Here is a 16684-nt window from a genome sequence, read left to right as displayed (position 1 = left end):
GAGGTATGTGTGTGATAGAGAGAGAGAGAGAGGTATGTGTGTGATAGAGAGAGAGAGAGAGGTATGTGTGTGATAGAGAGAGAGAGAGAGGTATGTGTGTGATAGAGAGAAAGAGAGAGGTATGTCTGATGACCGATCACCGCCTGCAGACGTAGACACTTTCTCGATGCAGGTTGACGCCAGCATTGCGTCGATGGCCGTGTACGGCGTGCCGGCCGGCGACAGCGTGCCGCACCTGGTCACGACGCAGACAGATGGCGCCGGCGGCGGCGTGGCGGCCAACCTGCTCAGCGTGATGTTCGAGACAAACCCGCTGGACAAGCAGTGCGACCAGCGAGTCAAGCTTCTCGCCAGGTGAGGTGACCCTGAACTTGACCCTGATCCTGACCTAGACCTTGAACGTAACCCTGACCCTAGCCCTGATCCTGAACCTGACCCTGACCCTGACCCTGACCCTAACCTTAACCCCAAGCTTAATCCTATCTCTGATCCTGAACCTGATGCTAACCCTGAACCTGACCGTAACCCTATCTCTTATCCTGACCCTAACCAAGACCCTGACCCTGATCGTAACCCTGACCCTAATCCTAACCTTAACCATGACCTTAACCCTATCCTGATCCTGAACCTGATGCTGACCCTGCTCCTGACCCTGATCCTTATCCTAACCCTGAACTTGACTCTATCCCTAGCCCTTATTCTGACCCTAATCCTAACCTTAACCCTGAGCCTAACCCTGGTCCTAATCCTAACCCTAACCATGCGCAAGTCCGTACCTGGAGGGGGGGGGACGTAGAGAATCGGTCACTAACAGCTTCCCTACATGGATTTACCAGTGAATAAAATGACCCGTGTCATCGTAGTATAATTGTAATTATAAAAATTGTGTAATTATTAATTTAGTTAATAATTTAAGTATTTAAAATATGTTAAAATGAAAAATTAATAAAATATAATAAATAATAAATAATGTAAATAAAATGATAAATATTGTAAAAATAACTGTTAATTGTATTGCGATTAGGCCTCTGGAGATCGTGTACAACGCGGCCACCATCAACCAGGTTGCGGACTTCTTCAAGCCTCCGGAGTCGGTTCATCTATCGCAGCTGCAGGCTGCAGCCGCCTCTAAGCTGGATGAGCTGAAAGAGATGTCCGCCACTGGTAAGTGCCAGCCTGTAGGGGGACAGCAAGCATGGAGTAAGATTCGTAGCTGTGATTCAAGGGCTTTTCGAATCGGAACTAAATCGGATTAATTCGGAACTAAGCTCGAAATTAAATTGTTTTGTCGCGCGAGTTTCTGTCGGCGCTAGTGATATGAAGCGACGGTTTGTCTGGTATTTTGAGGACATTCGCGAATTCGGTCATTTAATTTCGTAAAGGACTGCGTCATTGACCTTTGCACTTGTTGACTCATACATGACCTTGTTGACCCATGCGCGACCTCGTTGACCTATGCGTGACCTCGTTGACCCATGCGTGACCTCGTTGACCCACATGCGACCTCGTTGACCCACGTGCGACCTACTTGACCTATTTGACCCACGCGCAACGTTGTTGCCCCACGCGCAACCTTGTTGCCCCACGCGCGACCTCGTTGACCCACACGCAACCTCATTGCCCCACGCGCGACCTTGTTGACCCACGCGCGACCTCGTTGACCCACGCGCGACCTCGTTGACCCACACGCGACCTCGTAGACCCATGCATGACCTCGTTGACCCACGCGCGACCTTGTTGCGTGCAGGCTTACAGCATGCCGTGGAGCATCACAAGTACATGGACCTGAACATCGACATTCAGCCGTCGTACGTCATCGTTCCGGAGAACGGCGTCTACAGCGACAGCGCCCACCTGCTCGTACTCGACCTTGGCGCTCTCACGATGCGCAGCGTCAAGGACAAGCGGCCGATGCTGCCACGAGTCGGCAGCACAGGTGCATAAATTATGAAAATTATGGAAATTAATTATTCAATTTGATTCTTCCATTCTCTTTGATTGTGATTCGATGTAGTTTTGCTGCTTTTTAGTTAATTTGCTGGTGTTTTAGCTGGTTGGTTTCTGGTGGTGTGATGTTTCTTTGGAGATGTTGATAGTATAGAATTCTGGATAGTAATGATAAGACTAATATATGTTATCAGCTTTGTGACTTTTTATTACTTTACTTGTTTTTATTAGTTTTTTTTTACTTTTAACCTTAATTGTTTACTTTTTTTTTGGTTTTATAGTTTTTATTACTTTGCTCATTTTTACTCACTTTAGATTTACCAACTTATTTACGACCTTACTTTTTCTTATTTCTAACATCTTTTTCTATTTGTATTTTTACTTGGTACCTTCTTACTCACTTGCTATTATTCACATTACATGCATTATTCACATAAGTTACTCTTGTTTTTTCGTCGAGCAGAGAAGGAGGGTTTTCTTCTTTCTAACGACTTCTTTTTCTATTTCTAATTTTACTTGGTACCTTTACTCACTTGCTTCCTTTCCCGTATTATTCACACTACGTACGTTATTCACGTACGTCACTATTGTTTTTCGTCGAGCAGAGAAGGAGGTGATGGACGACCTGAAGAGCCGTTCCTACGACAAGTTCGACATCGCGCTGCAGCGCGTTCAGGTGATGTTCGCCGAGCCGGGCGACGACTGGAAGGTGGCGCGCGGCGAGGCCGACTCCAGCCTCCAGCTTCTGAAGCCGTTCGACCTCAACGTTCAGCTCCACAAGGGGCTGATCGTCGACGACCCGCGCCTGCCCAAGGTGCGCGTGCTCAGCGAGCTTCCCAACCTCGCCATCTCCGTCTCCGACCACAAGCTGCAGCAGATCGCGCGCCTCGCCGCGAGCATCCCGACTCCGGAACCTGCCGCCGCTCCCCCCGCCGAGGCGGTCGTCCCGGATGCGGTCGCCGTCGACGACGGCGATGCAGAGAGGATCGCGCGTCGGGCGGCGGCGGTGGCGGCGGCGGCGAAGAAGAAGCAGGAGGGTCCGGCGGAGCAGCTGACGGACATTGAGCTGCGATTCGAGCTGCGGCGCTTCGCGGTGAGCGTGTGCCGGCGTGTCGAAACGCACGATGTTGGCATTGTCGCAATCGCCGTCGAAGGCGTCGTCGTCGAGGCGGCGGTGCGCACGTACGAGATGCGCGTTGGCGCGCGCGTCGGCGGCGTGTCCGTGCGCCACCTGCAGTTCAACGGCGCCGACGGCGCGCCCGTCGCGCTCGTCGGGACGCCGGCGGCCGGCCGCGACGACGTCGACCTCGTCAGCGCCACCTACGTGCGCGCGAACCGCGCCGGCCCCGAGTTTGCGACGACGTACGGCAACGCGGAGCAGGCGGTCGCCGTGACGTTCTCTCGTCTTGACGTGACGATGCACCGTGGTGCCCTCCTCCACCTCATGCAGTTCGGAAAGGATTTCGGCGAGAAGATGGCCGCTGCCGTGCCGAGCAAGCCCGAGGTCGCCGCGCCGCCGCCGCCGGACGACGCCGGCGCCCCCAAGCCGATCGTGGCGGCGGCGTCGCGGACGACGCTCGCCGCCGTGCCGCTCTCGGAGGAACGCCGGCGCCGCCTGGAGGAGATCATCGAGCTTCAGCTGGAGGCTCGGCTCGGCTCGATCGCGGTGTCACTGTGCGACGATGACGGCGCCGTGGCGGCGCTCACGCTCAGCGGGCTGCACGCCGGCGTGACGATGCGCCGCGAGTCGATCGCCGTCGCCGCGTCTCTACGCGACGTCGTCGTCGCCGACCCGACCCCGGGCGCCGCGCACCCGCGCATCATCTCGACGGTCGGAGGGGAGGAGCTCCTGAGCGCGCACGTGCGGCAGTACGCGCGCGCGACCGACGGCGACGCGTACGCCGACATGGACGCCGCGGACCTCGTTGTCGAGTTGTCCGTCGCGCAGCTTCGCGTCGTCGTGCTCGCGCGCTTCCTCGGCGACGTCGCCGCGTTCGCCGCCGCGTTCCAGAGCGAGGCGGCGCAGCGCGCGATCGCGGACGCCGGCGCCGCCGCCGCCGAGTCGGCCGCCGAGGCGGCGACGAACCTGCAGAGTAAGGCGACGCGCGTTCGCCTCGACGTGAGCGTGAGCGCGCCCGTCATCGTCGTGCCGCGCAGTTCGAGCGCGCTCGAGGCGATCGTTGCCGACCTCGGATGCCTGACCGCGCGCAACCGCTTCGTCGTGACCGGCGCGACGGACGCGAACGGACTTCCGTCCATTCTCGATAAGATGCTGGTCGAGTTGAACCGGCTGCAGCTGACGCGGGTGCGGCTGGACGCCGCGGGAGGCTGCGTGGCCGAGTGCGCGCTCATCGCTCCCGTGAACGTGTCGATCGAGCTGCGACGCAACCTGTGCGCCGCGTGGTACCGCGACATCCCCGAGATCGACGTCGGCGGGCAGGCGACGGCGCTCGACGCGACGCTCAGCCAGGAGGACTTCACGTTCGTGATGGCCGTGCTCAACGAGAACCTGCAGGAGGGGCCGACGCGCGCGCCGGCTCCCGAACCCCTGCCGGAGCTCACGCAGCGCGAGCTCGTCGAGAAGAGCGTCGTAGCGAAGAGCGAGAAGGTGGTGGCGGCGGCGGCGGAGGCGAAAACCGTCGCCGTGGAAGCGAAAACCGTCGCCGTGGAGGCGAAAACCGTCGCCGCTGAGCCCACTGCGACCGTGGTGGTCGCGTCGGACGCTGACTCGCCGCACGAGCGCGTCTGCTTCAAGTTCCAGTTCGACCGGCTCTCGTTCTCGCTGTACACGGGATCGTCAGGTCTGACGGCGGGCGCGGCGGCGCGCGATCCGGCGAAGGCCCTCGCGCGCTTCGAGCTGCAGGTGATGACCGCCGAGGGCACGCTGATGAGCGACAACGCCGTCTCCGCGCGCGTCGGCTTGTACAACTGCGTGATGGACGACATGAGGAGCGGCCGCGAGACCGGGATCACGCGGCTGATGGAGGCGCGGGCGGCGGCGGCTCACGACGGCCCCGGACATCACAACCTGCGCATGATCGACGTCAGCTTCGCGCAGACGCCGGCGAGCGACAAGCGCGTCGACGTCTCCGTGCGCAGCTTCTACGTCTGCGTCGTCATGGACTACCTGCTCACCGTCGCGGACTTCTTCACGAAGGGGCTTCCCGCCGCGCCGGCTCCTGCTCCCGTCGCTCCGGGGAAGCCCGCAGCCGCCGGGAAGAAGGAGGAAACCGCGGCGAAACCGGCGAAGGAGGTTCCGACGTCGAGTTTCGAGTTGAAGTTCACGATGGAGAAGCCGGAGATCGCGCTCGTGGAGGACGCGCGGGACCGCGGGACGCGCGCGCTCGTCGTCGACACCGACGTCGCGCTGAGCGTGCGCGTGTCGCCCGACGGCCAGCAGGTGTCCGGCAGCATCGAGCGTCTCCGCGTGGTCGCGTGCCCGCACGACCCGGTCGCGCGCGCCGCCTCCGTTCCCGCCACCATCGTGCAGCCGTGCGACATCACGCTGTTCGCGTCGGCGCCGACCGCCGGCGGACAGAAGGTCGATGTTGCCGTCGGCGACCTCGTCGTCGCCGTCTCCCCGGCAACGATCCGCACGGTGTCGGGCATCGTCGCGGCGATGGGGCAGGCCGAGCCGGCGGACGCCGCGCACGAGGCGCCGATCGAACTCGGCGCGCTCTGGCAGGCGCGCGCGCTCGCCGACTGCGACTTCTGGTATCTGCGCGGCGCGGAGGAGGGCGCGGAGGTGACGGAGGAGGAAGCCACGGAGGAGGATGCTGCGGAGGAGGAGGAGGAGCGCGGGGAGCAGCTGCTGCTGCGCGTCGCCAGCATCGTCGTGCGCGTCGAGGCGGGCGGCGTCGGCGCGCGCACGCTGCCGATGCTGACGCTCGAGAGCTCGCTGACGGCGGAGGCGCACGAGTGGAGCGGCGCGCTGCAGCTCGCCGCCGTCCTCACCGCCGAGATGGCCTTCTACAACGAGCGACTCGCCGTCTGGGAACCTCTCCTCGAACCCGTCGAAGACACGGCGGCGGGCAGCGGCACCGGCACGCGCATCCTGCGGCCGTGGGAGATCAATCTGCACGTCGATAAAAACCCGGCGGGGGCGGGGCCGACGACGCCGGACGACCCCGACATGGAGGTGGTCGTGTCGCGGCCGGTCGGTCTCGCCGTCAACGTCGTCTCGATGGACGTGATGCAGCTGTGCGTGACGAAGACGTGCCTGGACGTTCTCGCCTCGCTCGGCCGCGCGTTCGGAGACGCCGTCAGCCTGAAGGAGGAGCAGCGCCGCGGCGAGGAGGTCATCGACGCGCCCTGCGTCGTCCGCAACGCGACCGGAGTCGACTTCGTCGTCGCGCCCGACGACTCGTTCGATCCGCCGCAAGGGGGCGCCGCCGGAGGCGTCACGGTGCGGCACGGCGGGGTGCTGCCGCTGGAGTTCCGCGCGCCGGCGGCGGGAAGTCCGAAGAAGCACCAGTCGCAGCTGCGCGCGTCCGTGCGTCCGCCGCAACACGAGCTCACGCTGCGAGCGGGCCCCGGGGGCGACGAGCGGCGGCTGTCGGTCGCGCGCGCCGGCAAGCGGCTGTTCGCACTGCCAGGCGGCGCCGCCGGTGAGGCGTTCGTCGCGCAGGTCGACGCCGCCGACGGCCAGAAGCAGGTGACGCTGCGCGCGCCCGTGCGCGTCCGCAACCACCTCGCCGTCGCCATGGAGACGCACTACAAGGTCGACGGCCGGCTGGTCAAGGTCGGCACGATCGCGCCGGACGAGACGTTCGACCCGCCGCTCGCTGCCGTCTACTCCGCCGACGCCAACTTCTACTTTGCGCCGCTCGGCGGCGACGGATTCTCGCCGTCAAACGCGTTCAACTGGCGGCAGGAGCGCGGCGACGACGCGGCGGCGACCCTCGAGTGTCCGTCGACGAAGAGCGGTCACGTGGCGTTCTACGTCGCCGCGAGCCGCGAAGCCGAGACCGACGTCGTCGCCGACGGCAACGCAGCGACGACGACGACGGCGTACACGCTACACCTGCGGCCGACGGTGCTTCTCACCAACCTGCTGCCGTACGCGGTCGCGTACATGCTGCCGGGCACCGACGGCGGGCCGCGGCGGCTCGAGGCGGGCGTGACGGCGTCGCTGCACCACGCGCGCGTTGCCGACGACACGGCGATGGAGCTGACGCTCGCCGACGGCATGACGCAGGGCTTCAGCGGGCGCGTGGAGCTGCGCCGCGGCGCGGACGAACTCGCGCTGCTCACCTTCCGCTCGGACGACGGCCGCGAGACGGCCCACCTCGGCGTGCACACGCGCTGGGTCGGCGGCACGATGCACCTGGCGGTCTACAGCCCCTTCTGGATGGTGAACAAGACCGGTCGCACGCTGCGCTACCAGGGCACAGAGGGCGTCGTCGCGACGCACACCGCCGACCGCCAGGAGGCGCTGCTCTTCTCGTTCGGCGCGAAGGACTTCTTCGCGAAGAAGAAGGCGACGCTGCGGGTCGACGACTCGGAGTGGTCGGACAAGTTCTCGCTCGACACCGTCGGCAGCTCGGGCAAGGTCGCGTGCAAGGGCGGGAGCAACGGCGGCAGCGGCGCGTGCGACATCGCCGTTTCGATCTCGATGACGTCCTTCGGCCTGAGCAAGGTCGTCGTCTTCACGCCGTACTTCATGCTCATGAACAAGGCGCCGTACGACGTCGACTGCAAGGAGTTCATAACGGGAGCCGAGTGGACGACGGTTCCCGCCGGCGCCTGCCTGCCCTTCTACCCGCGCCAGACCGACAAGATCAAGCAGATGGTGGCGCGTGTGACGGGCGTCGCCGGCGAGACGAAGCCCTTCCTCTGCAACAAGCTGCACGAGACATTGATGCGGCTCGACAACGCGTACGGCGGCGTCGACGTCGACTGCCAGGTGAACGAGTCGTCGACGATCATCGCTTTCGACCGGTACCACGACGGCGCGGCGCCGACGCGCGTCGTCAACCACTGCGACGGCGTCACGGTGGAGTACGCTCAGCGCGGCGTCGAGGGCGTGCCGTGCCGGCTCGCGCCGCGCACGACCGCGCTCTTCGTGTGGCAGGACGCGCTCGAGTTGAAGCGAGAGCTGCAATGGTCGTGCGGCGAGCGCAAGAACCAAGTGAACGCGCTGCAGCGCGACGCTGTTGAGGAGTTGTTCGCGAACACCGACACGAAGGTCTACTTTGCGTCGTTCCTCGACGGCATGCAGCGCGTCGTCATGTTCACACAGGTACGTAGCGTTGTACTCTGTTGTGTTGATTTGTATTGTATTTTGTTTTATGTTGTTGAATTGTATTTGTACTGTATTGCATTATTTTGTTATATGGTATTGTATTGTACATGTTGTATTGTATTCTTGGTATAAGTATAGTCCTAGTCATGCTATTGTATAGTGCTGTATTGCATTGCATGGTTTCCATGTTGCATGTGTTTATTTGAACAAAGTTGAACATTGTTGTTTTGAGCAACCGGAAGCATAATAATTTTTAGTAGTCTGTAATGATGAGAGTAAGTTTGCATAATATTAATTTCAATATATATATCGACTGCTGTACTGAACCTGTTACGTGAAACTAAACTGTCGAATGAAATGAAATTTGCAGGATGAAACGAAAATGACGCGATGTGCGATAATGAGTTCGTATTTTGTGTGATTGTTCGCCCCCGCAGGACCTGGTGTTGGCAACGATGGCACAGCAGGCGGGTGAGCTGGAGGCGGCAGACATGGATGCCACCGTCGCTCTGAACGGCTTCGGCTTGTCGCTCATCGACGACACGACGCGTACCGACGTCTGCTACGTGTCACTGACGAGCAGTGGCGTCATCTGGGAGACGAAACGCAAACGATTCAAGGTAGGCGTTGCCAATCGGATTCATATTTTTTTAATGCAGTTAGTATGTTTCTGTTCGTGAAACTTTGGCGCTATAAGCGACTCTTATCTACACTTCCATTTTACTATCGACGTACTGATACTGTTCGTATTTAATATTTCGATTTTTATTTTAATATCGATAGTTTGATGCGTCATCACGGACGGACGTAGACGTAACAAGTGAGAATCCAAAAGCTTTTCTCAACTTTTTTTTCGACTTCAAAAGGATCTAAAGGATTTTTCCCCCCCAAATTCTTTTGTTTTATTCGATTTTTTCCCCGACCTCAAGGACATTAGAAGCTGAAGGATTATTTTTGAAAAAAGAAAAATTCCATGATTTTTGTTTCCGACCTCAAGGGCGTGATACTGAAGGGGAGCGAAATGTAGACGTGACAGGCTAGAATCTAAAAACCTTTTTTCTCAATTTCATTTCCAACATCAAGGGCATGAAGCTGAAGGAGAGCGAGATCGTCGAGCGGCACTACCAAAAGTACCTCGCCGACGTCGCAGCGGGCCGCAAGGCGAAGCCGCGCGTCCACACCGAAAACAAGATGGAGATCGACTTCGCCGAGATGGCGCTCTACAAGCCGCGCAAGTGCCGCGTGCGCCGCACCTACCAGCACGGCGTGTGGCTGAACGCGCGCGCGTCCGCGCACTCGACGCAGCTGCACGCGAAGCTTCAGCACGTTCAGGTCGACAACCAGCTTCCCGCGAGCGCGTTCGCCGTCGTGCTCGCGCCCGTGCCGCCGCCGCGGTCCGTCGCCGCCGAGAGCGTGCCGAAGCCGTTCGTCGAGCTGAGCGTGATGAAGCGCAACGTGGAGCACAGCGACGTGCAGCAGATCAAGTACTTCAAGGTCAGTGCTGAAGGTCGAGGAGGTGGGGCTGGGGGCAGGGAGGAGCAACGTGCAGCAGATCAAGTACTTCAAGGTCAGTGCTGAAGGTCGAGGAGGTGGGGCTGGGGGGAGAGCACAGCAACGTGCAGCAGATCAAGTACTTCAAGGTCAGTGCTGAAGGTCGAGGAGGTGGGGCTGGGGGGAGAGCACAGCAACGTGCAGCAGATCAAGTACTTCAAGGTCAGTGCTGAAGGTCGAGGAGGTGGGGCTGGGGGGAGAGCACAGCAACGTGCAGCAGATCAAGTACTTCAAGGTCAGTGCTGAAGGTCGAGGAGGTGGGGCTGGGGACAGGGTGGGATGGGGGGAGAGCACAGCGACCTGTAGCAGATTCAATACTTTAAAGGTCGAGTGCTGAAGGTCGAGGGCTGGCGGCTGGGGGCAGGGGTTTGGGATGTGGGGGCAGAGCACAGCACAGGTGCAGGCAAGATCAAGATACTTTCAAAGGTCAGTTCGCGAACGTCGTGCTGGATGGGAGTGGGCGAGGAAGGTCAGTGCGGATGGAGGGAGGGGGAGGGCACAGCCGATGTGCAGAAGATGACAGAACCTGTCAAGTATGGACGGCCCGAAGGTCGGCAGGATGGGTCGGGGGCAGGGGAAAGGTCGTGATCGAGGGTCGGCGGGATGTAATATAACTATCAGCAATGTCACTAATCAAATATTTAAAGGAAATCATACGACCACCAATATAGTATCTCTGGAGACGATAGCGTTCTAATTATGCCTCATATCGTTACGCAACGCACCAATCGTTGCAGTTTTCCAAGGCCAATTTCGCAATTTCCTATCTGAATTACATTCATTGTCCTATTTGTTTAGCGGTTCGCAATCCAGGAATGGCGTGCAGACGACCAAGGGCGTTCATCAACAGGCATGCTGGCGATGTTTGCGCCGGATCTGTCGACGTGCGCGCTCTAACGAGCTAGCGGCCGCATGGAGGCGGATTCGGGCGCGCTGACCCACGTCGACCTTGTTGAGACCTCGCGACGACCGTGCTCGCTGCCTGGACCGCGTAACTACCACGACCTCCTCCACTTTCCGCGCGGTAACGGTCGCGTGTAGCGAAATCTCGAACACAAACCTTTGCGCCAGATTCGGGCATCGCGTGCGCGGACGGTTTCTCGAAACGCGAAGTTCTACACTCGATATACTCGACAATCTATCCAGTTATAATCTATAATAATATATATATGTATATAATGGATAATCTATCCATCTATTCACTCGATCAATGCTATGCTCGACATTCCGTGCATATCTGCTTTCCGCGTGTTGTCGCCAGCCCGCTCTCACAACTTCTCCGTGGCTTGTCGCCACGGCGCTCTCTCACGTTCTCTTGTCGCCACTGCTCTCTTGTCGGCCACTGCTCTCTCCGCTCGTCTAGTCGCCATGCTCTGCGTCACGGCTCTGCTTGTCGCACTGCTCTCACTTCTCGTGTCGCCACTGATCCTGCTGTCGCCACCGCTTCTCTCACGTTCTCCTGCTTTTTCGCCCACGTCTCGTCCACGTTCTGCTTGTCGCAGCGTCTCTCACGTTCTCTGTGTCGCCACGCTCTTCACTTCTCTTGTCGCCATCCGCTCTCTCACGCTCTCGATTTGTCGCCAACTCGCTCTCGTCACGTTCTCTTGTCGCCACTGCTCTCTTGTCGCGCACCGCTCTCTCACGTTCTCTTGTCGGCCGACGCTCTCTGCACGTTCTCTTGTCGCCACCGCGCTCTCTACACGCTCTCATTGTCGCCACTCGCTGCTCTCACGCTCTCTTGTCGGCACCCCGCTCTCTCTGCGCTCATCATTGTCGCACTGGCTCTCTGTCGCCACCGTCTCTCCAGCTCTCTTGTCGCCAACTGCTCTCTCACGCTCCTCTTGTTACTGCTCTCTCAGCGCTTCTCTTGTCGCCACTGCTCTCTTGTCGCCAACCGTCTCTCGACGTTCTCTTGTCGCGCACTGCTCTCTCACGCTCTCGTGTCGCCACTGTCTTTCAGTTCTCATTGTCGCCACTGCTCTCTTATTGTCGGCCACCGCTCTATCAAACGTTCTCGTTGTCGCCACGCTCCTCTGTGCACGCTCTGCGTTGTCGCCCACTGCTCTCATCCTCAGCGTTCTCTTGTCGGCCCACTGCTCTCGGTGGTCGCCACCTGTCCTCGTCCGCTCTCTTGTCGCCCCTGCTGCTCTCAGCGCTCTGTCTTGTCGCCAGCCCGTCTCTCTCAAACGCTCTTGATCGCCACTGCTCTCAGGTCACGTCTCTCTGTCGCCGACTTGGCTCTTCTTATCGCCACTGCTCTTCTCCACGTTCTCTTGTCGCCATGCTCTCTTGTGCGCCACCCCGCTCTGCTCACGTTCTGTTGTCGCCACCGCTGCTCTCGACGTTCTCTTGTCGGCCACTGCTCTCTCACGCTCTCTTGTCGCCCTCTCTCTCACGTTCTCTTTGCGCGCACTGCTCTCTGTCGCCACCGTCTCTCTCACGTTCTCTTGTCGCCACTGCTCTCTCAACGGCCTCTGTGCACGCGCACTGCTCTCGTTGTCGTGCCGACCGCTCCATTCGCGCTCTCTTGTCGTCCCACCTCGCTTCCTCTCCAGCGCTCTCATTGTCGGCCACGGCTCTCTCACGTTCTCTTGTCGGCCACTGCTCTGTTGTTGCCACCGCTCTCTCGGGCGATCTCTTGTCGCCACCGCTCTCTCACGGCTCTCTGTCGCCGACTGTCTCTCGACGTTCTCGCTTGTCGCCCCCCGCTCTCTCCAGCGTTCTCGTTTGTCGCCACTGCTCTCTCAACAGCTCTTCTTGTCGCCACTGCTCTCTCGACGTTCTCTTGTCGCCAACTGCTCTCTTGTCGCCACCCGCTCTCTCACGTTCTCTTGTCGCCACTGCTCTGCTCACGCTCTCTTGTCGCCACTGCTCTCTGTCCGCACCGCCTCGGTCGCGCTCCTCCTTGTCGGCCAACCGCTTCTCTCGTTTCTTGTCGCCACGCTCTCTCCGCGCTCTCTTGTCGCCACCGCTCTCTCACGTTTCTCATTGTGCGGGGCCACGCTTTCGACGCTTTTGTCGGAACTGCTTCTCTTGTCCGCCACCGCTCTCTCGACGTTCTCCTTGCGCCACCGCTCTCTCGACGCATCTCATTGTCGCAACCTGCTCTCTCAAGCTCTCTTGTCGCCACTTAGCTCTCTCCACGTTCTCATGTCAGCCCACCCGCTTTCCACGTCTCTTGTGCCACTGCTCTCTCGACGTTCTCTGTCGCCACTGCTCTCTACTCTCTTGTCGGCCACTGCTCTCTCACGGTTCTCGTTGTCGCCACCGCTCTCTCCGCTCTCTTGTCGGCCACTGCTCTCTCACTTCTCTTGTCGCCACCGGCTCTCTCACGCTGCTCTGTCGGCACCGGCTCTCGTCGCGATCTCTTGTCGGCACTGCTCTCTTGTCGCACGCTCTCATCACGCTCTCTCGTGTTGCCACAGCTCTCGTCACGGTCTCTTGTTCGCAGCACTCGCTCTCTCTCACGTTGCTCTTGTCCGGCCACCGCTCTCTCACGCTGCTCTGTCCCACGCTCTCGTCACGCTCGTCTTGTCGCCACCGCTCTCTCGCGCTCCGTCTTGTCGGCCGACTGGTCTCTTGTGCCACCCGAGCTCTCTCGACGTTTTTCTTGTCGCCACTGCTCTCTCACCTCTCTTGGTCGCCGCACCCGCTCTCTCACGCTCACATGTCGCCACCGCTTCTCTGTCGGCACCGCTCTCTCACGTTCTGCTCTTGTCGCCACTGTCTCGTCTAGCTCTCCTTGTCGCCACTGGCATCTCTCACCGTTGCTCTTGTCGCCACCCGCTCTCTTCCGCGCTCTCTTGTCGCCACTGCTCTCTGTCGCACGCTCTCCATCCACGTTCTCTGTCCGCCACGCTCTCCGACGCTCTCTTGTCGGCCACCTCTCTCGACGCTCTCTTGTCGGCACTGCTCCTCACTCACGTTCTCTTGTCGCCACCGCCTCTGCGCGCTCTCAGCTTGTCGCCACTGCTCTCTTGTCGGGCCACTCGCTCTCTCACGTTCTCGCTTGTCGCCACGCTCTCCTGCGCTCATCTGTCGCCGACTAGCTCTCTTATTGCCACCGCTCTCTCACGCTCTCTTATCGCCACCGCTCTCTCACGCTCTCTTATCGCCACCGCTCTCTCGCGCTCTCTTGTCGCCACCGCTCTCACGCTTTCTTAGCGCCACCTCTCTCTCGCACTCTCTTGTCGCCACCGCTCTCTCACGCTCTTATCGCCGCCTCACCCCACATGCTAATACGTGACCAAACCACTCGACGCCATACGCTAAACATGGTGTACATATTATGATAAGGTAGCATTTCTACGCAGCATATATATATATACCAACATACACTTATATAATATGTACCAATATATATTTTATATACGTATATAATGTAATTTATATTTTAAGGTGCACATCAGCTTCTCTCAGGGCGGCACCGCGGCCGCTGCCAACGGCCGCCCGGCGGCGCCACTGCACGCCAACGTCGTCGGCCTCCTCCTCAAGAGCGTCGGCGTGACGGTCACCGAGATCCAGGACGTCGTCTTCAAGCTGGCGTACTTCGAACGCGAGAGCGCGTTCTACACGCAGGTGCAGCTGCAGGCGGAGGCGACGATGCACTACGTCGGGCAGGCGGTCAAGCAGCTGTACGTGCTCGTGCTCGGCCTGGACGTGCTCGGCAACCCGTTCGGCCTCATCACGGGCGTCAAGGACGGCGTCACCGACCTCTTCTACGAGCCGATGCAGGGCGTCGTGCAGGGCCCCGAGGAGTTCGCCGAGGGACTCGCGCTCGGCGTGCGCAGCCTCTTCGGCGGCGTCGTCGGCGGCGCGGCCGGCGCGGTCGGCCGCATCACGGGCACGCTCGGCAAGGGCCTCGCCGCGCTCACGCTCGACGACGACTACCAGCGCAAGCGGCAGGAGCAGCTGAACAAGCGGCCGGCCAACCTGAAGTCCGGGCTCGCGCAGGGCGGCAAGGGGCTCGTCATGGGCGTGTGGGACGGCGTGAGCGGCGTCGTGCTGAAGCCGGTGGAGGGCGCCAAGCAGGAGGGCGCCGCCGGCTTCTTCAAGGGCGCCGGGAAGGGTCTGATCGGGCTGGTCGCGCGGCCGACGAGCGGCGTCGTCGACTTTGCGAGCACGTCGCTGGAGAGCATCCGCAAGGCGACCGACATGTCGGAGGAGGTGAGCTCTTCTCTCGGTGTCTCTCTCTCTCTCTTGGCGTAAAGAGCCTACAGTGACGGGTGCGCACGGGGGGGAAGGAACCTCTTAACATTCAGCTTCTTCGAAAGCTTCCGCTGCTGGTGGGGAAATCCGCAACATGTCCGTTGTCCGTCCGCAACGTGTTTTTTCTCCATGTCTTTTATCGCTTCACGTCGTTTCTCCATGTCTCGCGCGTCGTTACGTTTGTGCATTGTTGTTAACTGTTCGTCTGTCGACAGATTTCCGTCTTGAGAAAAATTAGGAAAATGTTTTTTTTTAGAATTTACCATTAAAATTTAGATTTTATAATTAAAAAAAGTGAATTGCATCTGATGATCTTAACCCATGGTTTTCGTTAACACCCGTGTGTGTGAGGGTAGAAAATACACGGGAGCGATTCACGATTCGCTCTTGAAACCTCCGAAATCGCTCCCGTGAGGCTCAAAATAGCTCCCGTAAAATGTTTGACGAGAGCTATTTTTCCCAGACTTGAAAAAAAGAGCTCCCGTAAAAAAAAGTCATTTTTTCCCCTGGTGTGTGTGTGTAGGTTAGGCGACAGCGGCCGCCGCGGATGATCCACGCAGACGGCGTTATCCGGCCCTACCAGCTGCGTGAGGCCGAGGGCAACCAGATACTGCAGGACGTTACGTGCAGCGGATCAAGTACTTCAAGGTCAGTGCTGAAGGTCGTCTGGATGGGAGTGGGGCAGAGGGTCAGTGACTCAGTGGGATGGGGGAGGGGGAGAGCACAGCGATGTGCAGAAGATAAAGAACGTCAAGATGGACGCCGAAGATCGTCAGGATGGGTCGGGGGCAGGGGAAAGGTCGGTGCCGAGGGTCGGCGGGATGTCATATACCTATAGCAATTGTCATATAAATATTTAAGAAAATCATACGACACCATATATCATTGTGCAACGTATCTCAATTATCCTCATATCAGAGATGCCAACCACTACGCTTTATCCGTATTTTATACGAATTTCGTTTGCATTTTGACCACTACGACCAGTTTGCATACAACTACGATTTTTATTACGATCGAAAAAAAATCATTTTGGTCATATTTCAAGTGTTTTGTTTCAGTGTTACATTGATATAACATGATTGAAAATAACTACATGTATTTAGCAGCAAATATCAGTGTGAACTTATTGTCATTTTGGGTCCCAGAATGCAGGAAATTGCATCTCGGAATCAAAAAATTTCCGGGTGGTGCATGTCCCGAACCTCCTAGCATATTCGGGTCACTGCGTGACCCTCGGACTACAGATTTCAGACATCTTCACTACAGTTTGCTCAGAAAAGTGTTGGCATCTCTGTCACATTGTTACGCAACCACATCGTTGCATTTTCCAAGTCAATTTCCACATTTTCTATCTGATTACATTCATTGCCCTATTTGTTTAGGTTCTCATCCAGGAGATGGCGCTGCAGGCCGACCAGGGCTTTATCAACGGCATGCTGGCGATGTTTGCGCCGGGTGTCGACGTGCCGCTCTACGAGCCGCGGCAGATGGAGGCGGATCGCGCGGTGACCCACGTCGACCTTCGTGAGACCCTCGCGACGACCGTGCTCGCTGCTGGACCGCGTAACTACTACGACCTCCTCCACTTCTCGCCGCTCAAGGTGCGTGTAGCGAAATCTCGAGACGCAAACCTTTGCGCCAGATTCGCGTGTGCCGGTTCTCGAAACGCGAAGTTCTACGCTCGATATACTCGACAATCTATCCAGTTATAATCTATAATAATCTATATAT

General features: G+C 58.7%; 2 protein-coding genes across 2 annotated transcripts in view; both read left to right on the top strand.

The window, feature by feature from the left end:
- Positions 1-4148, top strand: part of LOC106805255 (vacuolar protein sorting-associated protein 13A-like) — a 17305-nt gene extending 13157 nt beyond the window's left edge. The window contains exons 7-11 of the mRNA XM_014806784.1: positions 173-354; positions 1025-1164; positions 1748-1936; positions 2553-4040; positions 4105-4148. Of these exons, the coding sequence (XP_014662270.1) occupies positions 173-354; positions 1025-1164; positions 1748-1936; positions 2553-4040; positions 4105-4148 (2043 nt within the window). The remainder of the gene's footprint in view (positions 1-172; positions 355-1024; positions 1165-1747; positions 1937-2552; positions 4041-4104) is intronic.
- LOC106805254 (vacuolar protein sorting-associated protein 13C-like) overlaps positions 4134-16684 on the top strand; it is a 15725-nt gene continuing 3174 nt past the window's right edge. Inside the window, exons 1-9 of the mRNA XM_014806783.1 lie at positions 4134-5692; positions 5750-8188; positions 8629-8811; positions 9275-9758; positions 10068-10292; positions 10644-10763; positions 11896-11900; positions 14138-14908; positions 15474-15557. Of these exons, the coding sequence (XP_014662269.1) occupies positions 4217-5692; positions 5750-8188; positions 8629-8811; positions 9275-9758; positions 10068-10292; positions 10644-10763; positions 11896-11900; positions 14138-14908; positions 15474-15557 (5787 nt within the window). The 5' untranslated portion in view covers positions 4134-4216. The remainder of the gene's footprint in view (positions 5693-5749; positions 8189-8628; positions 8812-9274; positions 9759-10067; positions 10293-10643; positions 10764-11895; positions 11901-14137; positions 14909-15473; positions 15558-16684) is intronic.

Source organism: Priapulus caudatus, unplaced genomic scaffold (assembly GCF_000485595.1).
Source record: "Priapulus caudatus unplaced genomic scaffold, Priapulus_caudatus-5.0.1 Scaffold107, whole genome shotgun sequence".
NCBI classification, from domain to species: Eukaryota; Metazoa; Priapulida; class Priapulimorpha; order Priapulimorphida; family Priapulidae; genus Priapulus; species Priapulus caudatus.
The sequence above is the reverse complement of the archived record's forward strand: the minus strand, read 5'-3'. Positions and strand labels throughout refer to the sequence as shown.